At 36.1% G+C, this 17,604-nt stretch overlaps 3 protein-coding genes across 5 annotated transcripts in view; all 3 read right to left on the bottom strand.

Annotated features, from left to right (window-relative positions):
• Nucleotides 1-1,733, bottom strand: part of LOC120431695 (protein GPR107-like) — a 48,804-nt gene extending 47,071 nt beyond the window's left edge. The window contains exons 1-3 of the mRNA XM_052709915.1: nt 1,517-1,733; nt 1,331-1,441; nt 1,115-1,260 (exon numbers count right to left, since the gene is read on the bottom strand). Coding sequence (XP_052565875.1) covers nt 1,115-1,260; nt 1,331-1,441; nt 1,517-1,621 — 362 coding nt within the window. The 5' untranslated portion in view covers nt 1,622-1,733. The remainder of the gene's footprint in view (nt 1-1,114; nt 1,261-1,330; nt 1,442-1,516) is intronic.
• The window catches only part of LOC120424875 (uncharacterized), a 413,383-nt gene that overhangs the window by 98,618 nt on the left and 297,161 nt on the right, over nt 1-17,604 (bottom strand). The window lies entirely within an intron of this gene.
• Nucleotides 1,994-8,132, bottom strand: LOC120431694 (U3 small nucleolar RNA-interacting protein 2-like). The gene is made up of 3 exons (XM_039596808.2): nt 7,974-8,132; nt 7,149-7,909; nt 1,994-2,642 (listed from the first exon to the last, which is right to left on the bottom strand). Exons 1-3 carry the CDS (start codon nt 8,022-8,024, stop codon nt 2,015-2,017), a joined length of 1,440 nt encoding a protein of 479 aa, XP_039452742.1. The 5' UTR covers nt 8,025-8,132; the 3' UTR covers nt 1,994-2,014.

The raw sequence follows: 17,604 nt of genomic DNA, 5'->3' as shown, positions 1-17,604 counted from the left end.
TAATTTAAATATTACTGTATCTCGAAACCGTTGCATCGTAAAAAGAAGTGGTCGTAGACAAACTGATAGGAAATTGGACGGGCTTTCTGAAAAAAAAAAAAAAAATACACTGAAACAAAAATACACGCCACTTCTATGAGATTTTTCGATTTTTAAGTTTTTAAAGTTAAATTTGATGGTGATGTCCCGATTTTTTTTCGCTCAAAATTTTTGAGGAAATAGCCTAAAGTGTTACAAAAAGACTCACGAAAAATGCAGGATAGTGTTTTTTTTTGAAGAGTGGTCTAAACGTCAAAATTTTTCAGAATCGATGGTCGATAGCAAAGACAAACTTATGGGAAACTGGACGAGCTTTCCGGTAAAAATATTTACGAGACTGAAAAACCAAGTCTGTCGTATAGAAATTGCCAAAAATCACCAAAAAACCTATTTTTTTCAACATTTTTATTTTTAAAATCGCTGTAACTTCACAGGGATTGGACTTAGGCCAATGGTCAATATGGAGACTTTTATGTAAAATTGTCTGGAGAATCGATTCCCACTATCGATTTTGAAAAATTTTGACTTTTAGACCACTTTAAAAAAGAAAACAGTTGTAGTAAATGATTTATGTATTTTTTTTAGGAGAGACATACCATCCTGCATTTTTCGTGAGTCTTTTTGTAACATTTTAGGCTATTTCCTCAAAAATTTTGAGCGAAAAAAAATCTTGACATCACCATCAAATTTAACTTTTAAACTTAAAAACTGAAAAATCTCATAGAAGTGGCGTGTATTTTTGTTTCAGTGTATTTTTTTGTTTGTCTATGACCACTTTTTGATGCGATGCAACGACTTCGAGGTACAGAAATTTTTAAATTACAAAATACATGAATGTTTAAATTACTTTCGCCCTTTTCAATTGTTATTTTCGAGTACTATTGGCTCCATATACGCAAAAAATTGCTTATATAGGCCTAGGATAACATTTCTACAAAGTTTCATTGAAATCGGAGAGGGTCGGGTACAAAAGTACCAGAAAAAATCCTGATTTGAGCTGGAATTGCTCCATTCATTGCCAAAAATGATTTACATCCCAGAAAAAAATATAATGCAAAAAGCAAACACAACTTACACTTCATGCTTCAGATCCATCACGAAAAAGACGATCGGTCCGCTGCGCAGGTTCCCAATCGGATCCCTCAGAATGCAGATATCCTGGTGCGTGTCCAGGTACGGATTCATCGCGTCCGACAGTGTCTTGTCCAGCGAGAGGCCAAACTAAATTTTTAAATGAAAAGAAGATTTATAACTCATCAAAATTTTTAGGTTTTCCCCCCTTAAAACTCACAATGTAATTCTCCGACCCCGGCTCGACCCGGAAATCCGTCACCTTCACGTCCAGAATGCCTCCCGAGTAGAACCCGAACGTACTGAGCGGAATGTATCGTCGTAAATCATCCTGAAAAAAAAAAAAAACAGTTACGGAAAACATAAGTTTTGCTTCCCAAGAAGTCGCCAAACAAAAATCTCTCACCCGAACTTCCAGATGATGACGCCGTCCGACGGCACTTCCCACGCATAGAACCAGCAACAGACCTAGGGCCACCCAGCGGCCGCACAAGCCAGCTGGCGGAACCATATTTCCCTGTTTTCCCGGAGAGATTTTCGCCTCGTACAAATTTCTGTGTGCGCTGGCAAGTTTCGATTTTTCACTACGCGAAGGTTGTTTTTGCTGCCTTCTTTGTGGGTTGTCAAAAAGCGGAGGGGGTGGCGTCAAATGACAGCTGTCACGCACGAATCTAGGGTGGTCGTCGCCAACCTTGAATAGGGCTGTGCCGACGGTGAGTAGTTTTTACCCAAAAGTGAGCTCAAGCTATTTTGGCTACTTTAAATTTGCTTGCAAGGGGATTCGGTGGCCAGCCATGTTGTGAATTGTTGAACGCAATGATGATTCGTTGAAATTTATTTAGTTTGAGCATGATTGTGATATAAATAAAGAAACAAATATTTGTTCAAGACCAACCAACGATATTTATTCAACTTTATTCACACTTTTCCTCTTCCCCTTCTTGCTCTTCTTCTCCTCAACCTCCACGACCTCCAGCGGCACCACGATCGTCCGATTCTTGGCCTGCTTCAGCGTCCACCACCGTCCGAGCCGATGTTCCTGCCCAACGCAAACAAACAGCCGCTTCCCATCGCTGCTAAACGCCAACCCATTCACAAACCCCTCCACCGGAATCTCCATCAACGGCTTGATCACCTTTCCGCTTCCCACCAACCGCCACAACCGGACAAACCCGTCGCACGACCCCGACGCGATCACGTCCGTGTTGAGCAGCGACGCCACCGCACTAACCCAGTTCGCCTCCCCGTTCGCAACGCTCCTCCCGTGGGCCAACCGGACCGTGTCCATCGGCTTCTTCCGGCCGGAACTCCACACCGACAGCGAGCCGTCCGTGCCGCACGACACAAAGTGCTCGTCCCCGATCAGCCGGACGCACTCGATGCTCTCGACCGAGGCCGGCGGGCACTGGTACACCAGCTGGGACTCTTCGACGATCTTCCAGATGCGGATCGAGGCGTCGCTGCCGCCGGCGGTGATGCAGCGCTCGCGGGAGAGCGCGTCGATGGCCGTCACCGGGGACTGGTGGCCGTAGCTGGAATGGGACCGAGATGGTAATTTTAATAAAAATAGATATTTTATAAATAAATCAAAATAAACCAAGGAAGTGTAAAACAACAAATCTGGTTATTTTTTTGAAAATATCCAGTTTTTCCAGTTTTTGCATTTTGGGTGTTTTTGGAAAAAGCAAAAACTACAAATTTGGTTTACTGCTTTTCAAAAAAAACTCCAGAAATCAATTATTTTGAAATTCTTTATTCAGTATTATTGTTTATTGTAATTATTCAAAATGTTTTTCGCAAGAAACTGCGCTAAAAGGTGGATTTTATGTGCAACAGAAAACCTATCGTTGAACAACCACGACAACTTTGTTTACTAGACAAACTGCCACCTTTGTATGCAGCTGACAGAGCAGGTGCCCTGCGGTAAAACGGAACCGTCGCGTTTTGGTCGCTTTTCTGGCAATAAAAGGAACTTATGTTCAAATTTTATTAATCAAGTTTTAGGAAAACTGTTATATTTTTTAAATCAGCATTAAAATATTTACGATCGGTTTGGGAGAAAGTATATGTTCTATGAATTCAAACGGAATTTCAGCGCTGATTTTAGGACTCATTTTTGTCGAATTCTGAGTGTAAACGCATTTCTGAGTAGGTTCGGTTCTGACGAAAACTGAGTGATTTTCAATGTGCGTGCACGATAGCGCAGTGACGCCGAGTTTTAAACCAACAATAAAATTTTAGAAGATGGATGTTAGGCACATGCTTTTTTAAAATTATTTTTCGTTTAGTCTAAAAACCGTTGACATTACTTTTAAATTTTCAGAGTGTTAAGAATTTTATGTTTTTGTTCAAATTTGGCTCTCTTGTTTGTTATATTCATTCGAAATTAATGGAAATATTAAAATATTCAAGCTTTTGAAAATCTGATAATTTTTGAAGTGTTAAAACTTTTAATGAAATAAGGATTTTTCCAATTTAAGTATTCTTTTTCTATTTTTAAATCATTTTTCAAGTGATACAAATTTTAGAATTTTAAAACCGTTTCAATTTTTACTATTTTTAATAAAATGTCTCGATTATTTATAAGTTTTCCTCAATCTTGTTTTTTTTTTTTGTTAATTTGGTAGGGGAACCCTTTTTCAGCCTATTTCTATTATCGGCCTATCAGCACTTTGATCATGAATTACAGCTTTCATAAAGTGTTTTTGGCTGTTCCAAAGTAATAAATAGCTCAAATAAAAGTGAGCAAGCAACTCTCTATTGTTTATACATCTGAAAATGTTGATTTAATAGCGGAAAACGGCAAAACTGATGAGAATAAGTTAAACAGGTTAGAGTGATTAAAATAGGTGTATTTCCCCAATCAAAACATTATTTTAAATTTCCTAGATTTTGTTATTAATTTTTTGCGATTATTTTTGAATTTAAAAAAACAAATATTTAACAATTTAACTCTCGAAAAAAAAATTAAAAAAGCTTTCTAAACTTTTAGAAAACTTTGGAATATTTTTTTTTAAAGTTTTTAGAGCTGCAAACGCCGAAAAGACTATTCGAAACTTCGATTAAAATATCGATAATCAAATCATGATAAAATAAAAATTCTCGTATTTTTTTTGGTTCTGTGAATTTGAATAAAAATTTACTACACTTCAAATTAAAAATGCATTTTTTTTTTCAATATGTTATCACCGCTATTTTGACCGCCATCTAGGATTTCAAAACTCTATTCTAATTGCAGAGTAATTAATGAGCTCGACCATCAAAAATAAGACAGTGAAAACATTTATTTTTTTCATGATTCGATTATCGAAGTGAAATTTTTCGGAGATCTTCCGATAATCTCTTGATTTTTCATAATTTTTCGATATTTAGATTTTTTTCATATAATAAATTCATAATTTTTTGCATTTTTGGATTTTTTAAAATGCTTTTTAAAATACTTATTTACTATTTTAAAAGTATTGTGATTCTCAAGTCAGAATGAAAACATTTTTTCTGGGCAAATTTCTTTTGGCATCGGCAGAAAACCGAGAATTCGAAAATCTAAATCTGGTAGACACCCTGCATCAATCAGTAATTCAGTACTTTAGAAAAAAAAATTTAAGGATTTTTGAGCGAATTTATTAAAAAAACAATCATAAGAATCAAAACGAATGAACTTTTAGAAAATAAGGATAATTTTGAACACATTTTTATTTTATTTTTGTATTTTCTTTGTACTTATCAAGTTTTAATGTTAATCAACGTTTATAATTCATTAATCTCATCAAATTTAGGTATTCCGCGCTTTTTAATTGATTTCAGCAAAAAAGGATTGCATTTTAAAGTCTGTACAACTTTTGAAATCAGTAGAATTAGAATTTTTCAATTCTGTTTTTTCAATACTGTTTTTATTTTTTTTTCGATTATATTTGATTTGTTTAGAACACCTGGATATTAAAAATGTTTTAAATAAAAAATAAGCCTTTTGAATAGTAAACTTTACGAATTCCTTTTCTATGTTTTGTTCAATCGTGGCAACGAGGTTTCTTTTATTTTATTTTGAAGTTTTTAAAAACTTATTGAATGGCAAATTGATTTGCCAATTGGGTACTAAAGCCCTATGTCAATTTTTATGTACAACGGTAAAAAACACGCTTAAAAAACATTTCTGATCACTGTTTTTCATTTTAATGACAATTTTTTTTTTTGACAAGACAACATTTTTTCGATGGATCAACTATGGTCCCCTTGGAACGAGCTGTCAAGTAGGAGCTTTTCTGTCAAGAAGGACCGCGAGGTAAATTATTCAAAATTGATTTAAAAATCCATTTTAAACTTTTTGTGGTCGTACAAAGGGTCATTGTACTCAGAAAAATAAGCTTTAACGCTGTAAACAATAATATCAGCAATCTTAGCTTCATTTTAGGACCCAATTAGTTTATTTGTAGCTCGAGTTTTTTTTTCTTCCTATTTTTATATTTATGAGGCAACGATTTTTTTTGTTTTTTGAATTATTTTTTATCTCTTGATTTTTTTTTTCAAATAAATTTGCATTTTGAAAATATTGTTTATTTTGAAATCAAAAGAATATTTTGGATCTCTTTCATAAGTTTTCTAATTTTTAGGTTCAGATTTTTAGTTTTTAGGAATTATGAATTTATTTGCATTGCATTTTTTTTTTGTTTGAAATTTTTATTACGATTAACCGATAAGTTTACAGTTCGTTGCCGTCGTGCTAACTTGTCGTACGTGAATTTTGGGCTAGTTTGAGTTAAGAACGCCATTTTGTGCAGCCCACAATGCCTCACCTTTGAACCTTCACAGATCCCCAAATTTCGATTCCAATCCTAAGATATTCAACGAAACCCGACAAAAACTCCGTGCATTTTTGTCGGAAAAAAAAACTTGCTAAAGGCTAGTACGCAGACCGGAAGGAAAGGGGTCAAGAAACAGCTTTACGAACGGCAGAACAAAAGAGAGGGAATGTTTTCTTGGGGCTTTCTTCAACCTCTCTGACTTGCTTTCGCTACCGCTGCTGCCCATTTGAAATTTTTCTTGACCGATTACTTCCGAAGTGCGTAGCTTACATAAAACTGATAAGGCTTTCTCGGCCCATCGAAAAAAAATATAATTTAACCCAAAAATGACGAACTCCTCGTCACAGTGTTCTGATGTAAACAATGATCGAGCTCGAGCTGTCACAGCCCTGCGAAATATGTTAGCTGACATATCGGGCGGTCAGTCAAAAAAGAGAAACAGCTAGAAGTCGCCCGACAAAAAAACTTTTGCTAGAAAGGGATAGCAAATCTGATGCAAACAAACCCTCAGCTGCCGTGTAAACATACTTTGAACGTGTGGGTAAATTTCTGACTAGAAAGCCTTATAAGGATTTCCAGACGAATGAATTTACCTGAAAAACGGCTATGTTTAAGGCATCGTGCAGTGTGGAAACAAACAGCTGTCACTTTTAAAATACTCCCAGTTTATTTTTTAACCTTCTGTTGACTCAATGTCGGGCTAAGTTCTAGCAAATGTCGATCGGATGTCTGGTCGCCAGTGAGATTCACAGTTCTTTTTGTTATTTTCATTTTTGCTTCTCAGATTTGATTGAAAACAAAAGTCGATATTTGTTTTATTTTAAAATTTTACTGTTAAAATCTCCTGGGAAATTTAGACATTTCTAATTTTTTTTCTTCTCATTTTTCCAATTAATTTATTTTTTTTTTTTCAATATTTTTTCGACATTTTCAAATGTTTAGATTCATAAAAATATTTTTTTGGCTTTGACCTGAGCTGGGAAAAATAATAACAACAGCCTATGTTAGAGAATTTTGACTATTTGGGATATTATAAAATATGTTTAAATTAAAGAAAATAAAACGGTTTAGATATTTTTAACGATGTCATTTTTTAAATTATTCTATGAATTTTCGAAATATTGAAAGTTTGAAGTTTTAAAAATCAGAACTTCGAAATTTAAGAAAATTAATTACTGAGGCAACTTGAAACTACCTACTCAAAACTGATCAAATAAATAAATAAAAAGAATTACTCACAGCGTCTCCACGTACAGCATCTCGTCCAGCGACCACACCTTCACCGTCCGGTCCTTGCTGCACGAGTACAGCGTGTGCGTGTTCCGCCGGAACACAACCCCGGTCACCACGTCCGAGTGGCCACTCAAGCTGTTCACCCGCTCCAGCGTTTCCCCGTTCAGCACCTTAATTTCATCGCTCCCATCGGCCACCACCAAAAACCGCAAATCGTGCGAAATGGCCAACGCCTGAACGGCCGTCCGCTGGGGCTTCGTCGCCGCCATCCGCTCTCCCGTGGCCACATTCCACCGCACCACGATCCCGTTCTTGTTCGCCACGTACAGAAAGCGATCGTCCTCCGTCAGGCAGAGACACGTCGGCGACAGATTCTGCTGCTTGTGGCGCAACGTGACCGCCTTCTCCAAATCAAACCCCCGGTACGAATCCGCAACCTCCCGGTACAACTTCCCGATGCTTTCCAGATAGTCCTCCCTCAACGCAGCCGAAACATTCCCCTCTAGCTCCTCCTCGGCGTCACGATCTTCCGCCCGCTCTCGTTCCGCCTCCTCCACGCCCTTCAGGTACTTCTTGGCCAACCGCAGCCGCTTGTCCTGGGCCGTTTCCGCCAGGCCGTCCTCCTCGTCGTCGAAGGTGAACTTGCGGGACGCGTTCGCCAGCGTGCGCTCCTCCTCCTCATCGCTGTCCAGTTCCTCCTCGGATTCCGGGTCCGCTTTTTGCGACGCCGCCTTGGGCTTCTTGTCTTTTTTGTCCGGCTTTTGGAACTGTGCGAGAAGGCGAATTCCAATTTAGTTTATTTCCACCCAAAACCAACTTAAATTCACTCACCTTTCGTTTGGTGGCCGTTCGGGGCTTGCCCTTGAGGAAGAAGGAGGACATCTCGCACTGGTTGCTGCACTATTTTCGACAAATTTTAACTATTTTAAAAGTTTAACAACATAAATCGCGACCCGCAACGTGCCGAACCAAAACGATAATGAAAACATGTGGATTTGTTTACCCGTCAAATGACAGTTCGCCCGGGATAGGGTTGCCAGAGTTCTGGTGGAAAAGAAGTTAGGGATGCGCACAATATTTTTATTTGAAAAAAAGACAAAAAAGGAAAAAAATAAATTCTAGAGTATATTTCCAAAACAACCTATCCGTCATGGGTTTCCTATGCAGATAGGTCCTTTTGAAAATTTAATCTAGAATTAAGATTAAAATAGCTAATTTTATTGTTAACGATTATTACAACAACAAATCAGCCTCGTGGCTTTTTATGACCGAAAATTTTTGGACCAACACAGAGAACAGGATGGATCGAGAGGTGGATAAACATTTTAAACAAATAAGTTCTTTGGATACACTCAACCCCCGGTGGTTGGTCACTTTTTCGTTTGAAATTTGTTTTGTTTGTACCCCGTTGGTTTGACAAACTAAAAAATTACGAACTGTCACTTTTTACACGTGACTCACACATACAATCGAACAAAAGGTTTGGTAGTAAGTGTGAGCTCTGTGTAAACAAGATGTCAAATTAAAAAGTGTCAACAGTTGGTGTCAAACCATTGGGGTTTCAGTGCACTTTGTTATTACTTTGGTTTGACGATGCACATCCACCGAAGTTTTTGCACCAAGATTTTTGCTACAGATATTTTAGTATTTTCAAAACTACGGAAACTATAGATATATTTTTTTATTCATCCCCTAATGTATTGTCTACTAAGCGATTTACAACAAAATTAGCCTTTTTTGCAATCAGATTGTAGCAGGATTGGGTCCGTAGGTTTATCAATTTTGGAATAAGAAGACAACAACTTTCTTGGTTACTGTGCACCCTTGTGTGCACCCTTAAGCAGTTTTATTATTAAATTGAGCAACATTTTGAAAGAATGTTTTTGCTTAACTGCATTGAAGTACAATACCAGAAAAGGAGAATTTTGAGAAAGTTGTTTAGAAACTTCATGTAAAAAAGGGACTAAGACATTAAAAAATACAAATATCGATGCCAACATTTCAAAAAGCATCATGTACAAACCATGCGTTTTGAGAAAAACGCATTTGAATGTTGAGCATCCATTTTCAATTACCATTTTTATATAAAAGCAAAATAAGATGTTCTTATGATAACAAACGATGAAAAACGTTGCTTTTGTTGATACTTGATCATCCATATTCAATAAAACATTATTTCCGTAATTTTATTTGAAAAAAAAAACAAACATAACTTCTTTTGAAATCACCAACGTCGATATCACGCTGCTGTCACTGAGGGGGGCGCTTTGTTATGATTCGTTTTTCTTCGCCGAATGTACATGGCGCTTTTTTCTTGTTGCTTTTTTTTCGTCACGAGGTTTATGTAGCCTTTTGTTTGACAGGTTGACAGGGCTATATAAACAGGGACTGCTGATGGCAGAGATTTTGTTTATGTTACTTTATATAAAATCATGATTAAACAGACTTTACTGAAGTAACTTTTGCTCATTTTTGGTGGAGAGGTAGTTTATTAGAAGTACTTTCAGAATATACAATAACCCAGAAAGTGTCAAAACGTACATGATGCCTTTTGAAATGTTACCGTCGATATGATATACAGTAAAGATATCGTTTCAATGACATTAAAATTACAATTACAATTACAAAAATCTGAAATAAATAAATAAAACAGAACTTAAAAAAATGCCATTATTTATCTCAAAAATTGCATTTTTTGAGCTCTACAACCTCCCAAATTTTCATCCAGATTCATAATATGGTTCTGGAGTTAGAGCCGTTTGATTAACCTACCATAAGAAAAAAAATTCTTAAAAAAAGGTAAAAGCCCACCTGGTGACATTCGCCAACATTTTTCATTTCTGATTGTATCCAAAATTTCTTCCTGCATTCATAGTATAGACCATGAGTGAGCATCTGAAACAAATTCGACATCGATCGGCAATCCCGATCAATTTTTAGAACGATTTACTTTTTGCCTTTCTTACCTAAGAAAGGTATAGGTTTTACTTTAAGGCAGGACGTCATTTCCATCTTTGTAAATATGTCGATTCAGCATGAATTTTAATCGGAAAAATCGTCAAAAAAATCACACTGCATCGATTTTCGACGCCAAGTCGACAAGCAGTGATGTCAACCATCGCGACGCTCATTATTGGTTCGCGGCACATTTTTTGTTTATAGTGCTTTTCAGTTACGGAATTTGACAAAGTTGTGTATGAAGGACTTGCAGAACACACCAAATCGTATAACTTTGCTGAACATAGTATTGATTTTTGATGAATACAAAAAAAGCTACAACCGAAAATGCGTTAGGCAAACGAAAGCATCGCGAACCATTGGTTCCGATGTCTGAAATCTTCTTGTAACTTTTTGCGTATGATTATTACAGCTATACAATGTTCTGAAGAAATGTTGCTGTTAGTAAGTTCTACAAGTGCTTCGAACAGCATTTTGTCGAATTCCGTAACCGAAAAGCCCTAGAAACGAAAAATGTGCCGCGAACCAAAAATGAGCGTCGCGATGGTTGACATCACTGTCGCCAAGTCGTGCTTCGAATACTGGCGCGAGAATGCTGGCGCATTTATGCTTTGGCTCGACTTATTATCGTTTGTAGTAGTAGAAATCGAGATTGGGTAAATTCGTCGCTAACATTTCAATAAGCGCTATGTCTCACGCAAAACTTACGTTTATGACGTTTATGACGCTTTTTGAAATGTTAGCGACGAATTATCAATAACTATGAATGGCACATGCCAAATAATATTGAATAATCTTACTCCAACATTATCACTGCACTTCAAAAATACACCATCTTGGAACTTCGATTCGGTTGTTCTTCTGATTCACAAAATTCCACCCACTTCTGACGCAATATTTCGTAACGTGTAAATCAAAAAGGCCTCTTGATATTAGAATAAGAAATACCTCCTTTCCTCTAACTATCCCCTATCTATTAGCAATTTCGATGTTCATTTTGTAACTTTTTTCCTTCCCCTGCTCAATTTGTTCTCCCGTGTAAACTCTAACACCGTTTGAATTAGTCAGCTCTTGAAAGGTACCCCATATCTCAGCTTAGGATAAATACCTCGATAATTACTGCACTGATGTTTTTGCCAAAACAATCCAATAAATGAAATTTAATGAAATGAAAAATGACCTCTTTTGGCCGTCGATTAGTCTATGAACAAAAAAAAAGTGCGAAGCCCCAAATTTTTCAACGAAAATTTAAACATGAACAGATTTATTAAAAATCAAAACAAGTACATATTTGCAGCAGCAAAACATATGTCACGCTTGAGCTTGAACATAGAGTTATCTAAGCCCGATCTAACGCACACTAGCACGCCATTTGTTTTGCTGGAGGGTACAAAATTTAACCTCAATCTTTTTCGTGTACGTACACGCAATACATGCGCACGTAGATAACTCTATAGCCTGCCACTTTGTTTATGTTTACAGCTGTAGTGCAGATGTATTAGTGGGGAGCAGTGGGGAGCATTCGGAAATCACGTTACGCATTCTGTCTTTTCAGCACCCATTATTTGAGTTTGTAACCTAAAATATGATTCCAAAAATAAAAATCTGGGATTTTTTTTTCAAAAGGTCCAATAAACCAAATTTTCAAAAACTGGAAATTTGGTTTATTGGACCTTTTCAAAAAAAAAAACTCCAGAAATGTATTTTTTGTAATTTGAGTAGGTCGAAAACATGGTGGCATGAAGAAATTCATAAATGGGAGCGTTCTTTTATTACGTACAGCAGTTTGCGAGTAATGAAATAAAGAAATCTAGAATTTGAGAATTTATTAACATTTAAGTTCTCAAGCTCGGAAAAATGGGGAATTGTATAGAAATTTCCCCTTTTTCTCGAGCTTGGGAGTTAAAGTGTTAATTAATGAATTTAGGAATTCAAGAATTTGAGAATTAAAGGATTTGTACTTGGATTTGTAAGTTTAAAAATTTGATTCCAGAATTCTTAAATTTCGGAGAAAGGGTATGATTTTCAGTGCGCAAATATTTTGTGTGCAGGTATGATTTGCACAGGGGGAGAATTTGGTGCAAAATGTGTAATATTTTGTGTGCAGTGTGCAAAATTGCTTTTTAATTTTTCATCTAATTGGTGTTACTTTAAGCAACTTTGCCGAAGACGCTTTTACTCTATATTTAATCTGTCAAAAGTAAACATTTCCATAGCCTACTGTGATTTTCACCAAAAGTAGACCATAATCTTGTATTTTTTATAAAATAAAATAAATATCGAAAATTTCAAAGGAAAACAGAAATTAAAGTCATTTTTGAATTGGTTTTTTGAAACATGATTACAGATTTTTTACAAACATCTATTTTTAACCAAATTTTATAACTCTTGTTTCAGATTTTGCACCATCATAAACTCTGGGTCAAAATAAATATTTTTTTTTGTAGATTCTTGTTTTGGGAGTTAAATTTGTAGTGATGAAAAAATAGATTAAAAAAATCGGGATTTATTTTCATTCAACTTTTAATCTGAAAAGTGTTAAACAAATCTACAACTTTTCCTCGTCGATCAAAAAATTGATAGAAAAACTAATAATGCAAAATGGCTCTTTTGACATATCGTTGCTTGTGTGCTATCTTGTGACTTGTCCTATTTTTTTACAGCAGACGTGTCACAAGATATCACACAAGCGACGATATAGGGAATATACAAGGGAATGATGGGAACGAGAGGAATCACAAATCCGCAAAAGTAATTTCAAGATTGTTCAGGTGTAAACCGAAAACGTTATCCAAAATTAAATTGGAAGAATAAGGCTTTAAACTGCTTATTTAATTGTCGGTGTGAAGGACGCCGCACTGTTTAATCATTTTCTGGCGTTCGTTCAATTTTGCAGTCCAAAACCAGTCATTGAATTGGAAAAATAAAATTCTTTTTCAAAGTTTCTTTTCTTGATTTGTGTGCACCTACGTCGAAGACCAAGATTGTTTACTTTTTGCTCTTCGGTCTGACAGTCTTGGTCTGACAGATTTGGTCTGACAGCTTTATCATGGATTTTGGTCTGGTCTAGGCGAGGGATAGGACACAGCACCTTCCTGGGAATAGAGCTATCTAAGCCCGATCTCACGCACACTAGCTTACCATTTGTTTTTGCTGGCGGGTACAAATTTTAACCTAAAAACCCTTCGTGTACAAACACGCAATACATGCGCACGTAGATAACTCTATAGAGCTATCTAAGCCCGATCTCACGCACACTAACTTACCATTTGTTTTTGCTGGCGGGTACAAATTTTAACCTAAAAATCCTTCGTGTACGTACACGCAATACATGCGCACGTAGATAACTCAATGATTGGACAAAGTTACAACCAAACAAAAATTACAAAGAAATTCGATTTGCAAAAACATAGAGATATTGTAAACAATTTTCATTTGATTTTTATGCTAAAAACGAGCATTGTTTTGTTTTTGTTTTGCAAAGCATACCAAGTCAACTTCCGGCCGATACATCTTCCGGGCGTCAACAGCAAACCTCCAACCCAAAACCTAACCTTCAAACTGACGCCACTAAACATTTTCCTTCAAATCCTTCAAATCCTTCTCAACCCTTTTCGGCACCCCCAAAATCGCCCAGTCCCACAAACGCGGTGATTACCAGATATATGACCGTCCATTAGTGCCACGGGGTCCCACGTGTCGGTGAGCACAATCTGCGGCGGAGTTGTGTTGTGTTGGTTGGCCAACTGGGACTGGGACATCAATCATATACACCCCCTGCGGATCTCGTGCTCTATAGGAGGCACCACCAAAAATTGCACTCCATAAGTCAAGATTTTCCATCGGAGATACTCCGGACAAGCTTCGAGGCGTGACCATTTTTTGGGGTTAGGGTGATTCCATGCTCTAATTGCAAGCCCCGGAGATAATCCATCTGAATGGCACCGCATCTATGAACCCCGTCGGAGTTGTGTGTTCGATGGACGTTATGCAAAATGCGTTTGAAACTGTCACATTGTGAGAGATTGAAAAAAATCGCAATAGATGGCGCTAGTCGCCTGAAATCACCTAAAAGTAGGCAACAAACTCGCCCAAAGTCACCACACCGAACGGTGTCCCAACGACGGAAGCCCTTGGACCATAAACCTGGTGTGTACGGAGGAGACCTCCAGCCGGTCGGTCGCCGCAATAAATGGGCCCAATTTGGGTTCCGGAGTTCGGAAGGGGCGAGTGGGGTGGCCGGAAACACAAATGACATTCAAATTGTGTGTGTGTGTGTGCGACTCTGTGCGGTTTTGCGGAGAGAGATATTTATCCGGCACTCAATCGAACCCGGTGCCAATATGTTTTCCGTGTGAGGATTGGGATTTGTGTCTTGGCCATGATTCATGTTTATTGAGGTTGTTTTATGGGCTGCAGAACTTGGCATCTGAAAAGGACTTGCTTTTTTGTATGATGGATGACTTAGCAACTTCTAAGAAGCTTCAAATTGCATAACTACAGGCGTAATGCTCTTCAAGATGGATGGGCGTTGCATAGCTTCAGGCGATTTTTTTTCCAATTCGTTTAAAATTTATCACAAGTGGAAGCATGCACCAAGTTCTAAATTTTCAATTACATTTCTGCAAGCAGCTCTCCGCCGATTCTCATCTAAAAGCAGACAATTATCACCCTGCGGAGATAAAACTGTCTTCCCCAGAAATAAGAAGAAAAAAAAAAAGAACTGAAATTGTGCATCATCAGCACTTCCCGCAGGACCGTCGTCCAGCACAACCGGAAATGAGGATCTGGCCGGACGGTAACGGTAACTGCCGCTGACCGAGCGACCGACCGTGGAAATGGGAAAACTTTTGCCGGATGGTCTCGGCAAAAATGTGGCACGGCTTCCCGCTGGGGGAGCCCCCACTCCTCGGAGGAACTACGGACATAACGTTTGGTTGCAGCCCGTCACTTGTATCGTTTGGTCCCAGGGTGGGTAGCTCGGAAAGTCTAACGGTTTTTCGGTGCAACAGTGATGGTTGCAAGAATTGAGATAAGGTTATTTGAAGAACAAAAAAAATTGAAAAAAAACAATGAAAGACAAATTTGAAAAAATATCAGTTAAAAAAACAACCAAAATAATTTTCAGCGATACTAAAAATTTAAGGATTATTTTGAAATTACGAAAAAGCTCGATTTCTCTTCATAAACACTTTAAATTTTAAAGTTTTGTGTGCATTTGTTTGTAATATAACCTAATTTTTTTTTTGATGATCTCAACCATTTTAAAACTAGATAAAATTTGCCCACACAGAAATAAAAATCACTGTTTTGTAAAAAATAGATGCAATTTAATTTATTTTTTTATCTTTAAATTTATCCCAAGAAAAAAAATTAGAAAAAATATCTTCAGAAACTTTTTTAAATCAACAGAATGTTATTTCTATCAGATTTCACACTTGACCTATTGTCCTTTCGACGATTTATTTTGTTTACTTTCGACTTTTTTGGCATTCTTCCTTTTGCCCAATTTTTGCCCATTCGACCTTATGTCCTTCGACCTTGTGTTGCACGTCCACTTTAGGTGTTTTTTTTTCAAAATTTGTTCAAAATTTTTCCAAATATGATGGACGCAATAAAATGAATAAAATTAAATTATCATTGAAAATACTTGTCAAATCTGTTGTAAACTATTTAAAATACATTTTATTTCGCTTGTTTATGCGTTTTACTTCAAATATAAACATTAAAAAAAAAGGTTTAGGTAGACAATTGCCCACTGCCAAAAAAAATAAATTTGGGACATTCCAGGTCAACTGAGTACACTTTTGGACTCAACTTTCACCGATTTGGACCAAACTTGGAGGGAACGTTAATCTTAACAGAAATCCCAAGTTTGGTGCTGATTTACCATCCCTCTATTTTTGGCACCGCCCTCTTTTTCGACGATTTTCTAAAGAACTTTTTTTTCTTTTAATCATAACTTTGCTTATACTTAAGCAAAAGACTTTCTACAGGTTGCATTTTATAGAAAATTTTCCACGGATTTTGATTAAAATATAATTTTAACCTTTAACTGCCCACTATATTATATTTTAACGTTTAAAGTATTAAAATTCAGTTTTGATCAAATCCTCATATTTTTATTTGTTCTTTTTTATCATCATCGTGTTCCCCGGACAATTTTACATAATAATCAATAAAGACCTCGAACTAAAATGAACTATTGGCGAGAAACAGCGATTTTACTGAAAAAAGTTTGATTTTGCGCTGCACTCTGTGCTATGAATTCAAATCCGAAATAAGTTTCTCACATATAAAAACCAAACTATGCGGGATTCATTTTTTTTACCCAATTTTTATTACCTATGATATTCGAGTATTTTTAATATTTTACACCGAATACTTTTGAGTACTCTGATTTTCAAAATTTGCAAAGTCATTAGAAATACAAAATTTTCTTAAACTGAACTGATAATCCGCTCTATATGGTATATTGCAAATTTCACAAATCTGGGTATTGAAAAAACGATATTTTGAAAATTATGTTTCCAAATACAGTGCAAATAACTGGGAAGTATATCTATACTGAAATATCAAATACTAGTTCTTGTAAGTTTAAAAAATTGTGTTCTTTTGAAATACTTACATTATTATAATCAAAAAATACTTTACCCAAATCTGTAATACTGCAAAAATCCTTACAAAATTTCGTGTCCTTTGATACACATTGTGTTTTTTTTTATGAAAATTATAGTATTTGAAGAATTTTGGGAAAATTTCCATACTTTGCATCAAAACTCTATAGAAGTTCAAATTTTTAAAAAATAGGTACCGGCACAAAAAAGATACTCTTGATAAACAACTAATTTAAAAAAAACAAATTATGAAAAAGTCATAAATTTATTGGATGTTCTATTCAAAAGCTTTGAGTTTGAAATAAATTAAAAAATAAGTTTATAAGAAATGTAGTATTCTTTAAAAATATAAAGATAACAAAAATTGTCATCTACAAGAAAAACTCTAATGTTGCGAAATCCATGCAAAATTTTGCGTCTTTTAATTCCCATATTTTGTATTTTGTAAATTATGGAATTTACGGTAATTTGAGAGAATTGAATATTTTACACCAAAAATTCTATTGAAGGGAAAATCCATACAAAAATTGATGTTGTCATTCATGTTGTAAATTATTAAAATTTGAGTGTTTTTCAAAATTATGGTGTATAGTAAAAAAAATGTCTTTTAAGCCAAATATTTCAATACACGAAAAATCCATACCAAATTTCGCGTCGCTTGAAACCTACTTTTTAATGTGTTTAGTTTATGCCAAAATTGGGTATCAAAATGGTGCTTAACTTTGTGATATTATTGTCTACAACGATAAAACTTATTTTTCTGAGTATAATGACCCTTTGTGTCGTAAGGATCTGGGTGATGAATAGAGAGAATGCGTAGCGTGATTTTCGAATGATCCCACTTTTTTACATCTACAAAGTAGGAGGCTGTTCAAGCATAAACATGC

Source organism: Culex pipiens, chromosome 3 (genome assembly GCF_016801865.2).
Source record: "Culex pipiens pallens isolate TS chromosome 3, TS_CPP_V2, whole genome shotgun sequence".
Taxonomy (NCBI): domain Eukaryota; kingdom Metazoa; phylum Arthropoda; class Insecta; order Diptera; family Culicidae; genus Culex; species Culex pipiens.
Note: the sequence above shows the minus strand (reverse complement) of the source record. Positions and strands in the feature narration are given on the sequence as shown.

Coding starts and splice junctions, on each gene's coding strand:
- LOC120431694 (XM_039596808.2), bottom strand. CDS start 8,024: ATGTCCTCCTTCTTCCTCAAGGGCAAGCCCCGAACGGCCACCAAACGA. Junction 7,910..7,973: donor GAACGGCCACCAAACGAAAG/GTGAGTGAATTT, acceptor CTTCTCGCACAG/TTCCAAAAGCCGGACAAAAA. Junction 2,643..7,148: donor ATGCTGTACGTGGAGACGCT/GTGAGTAATTCT, acceptor GTCCCATTCCAG/CTACGGCCACCAGTCCCCGG.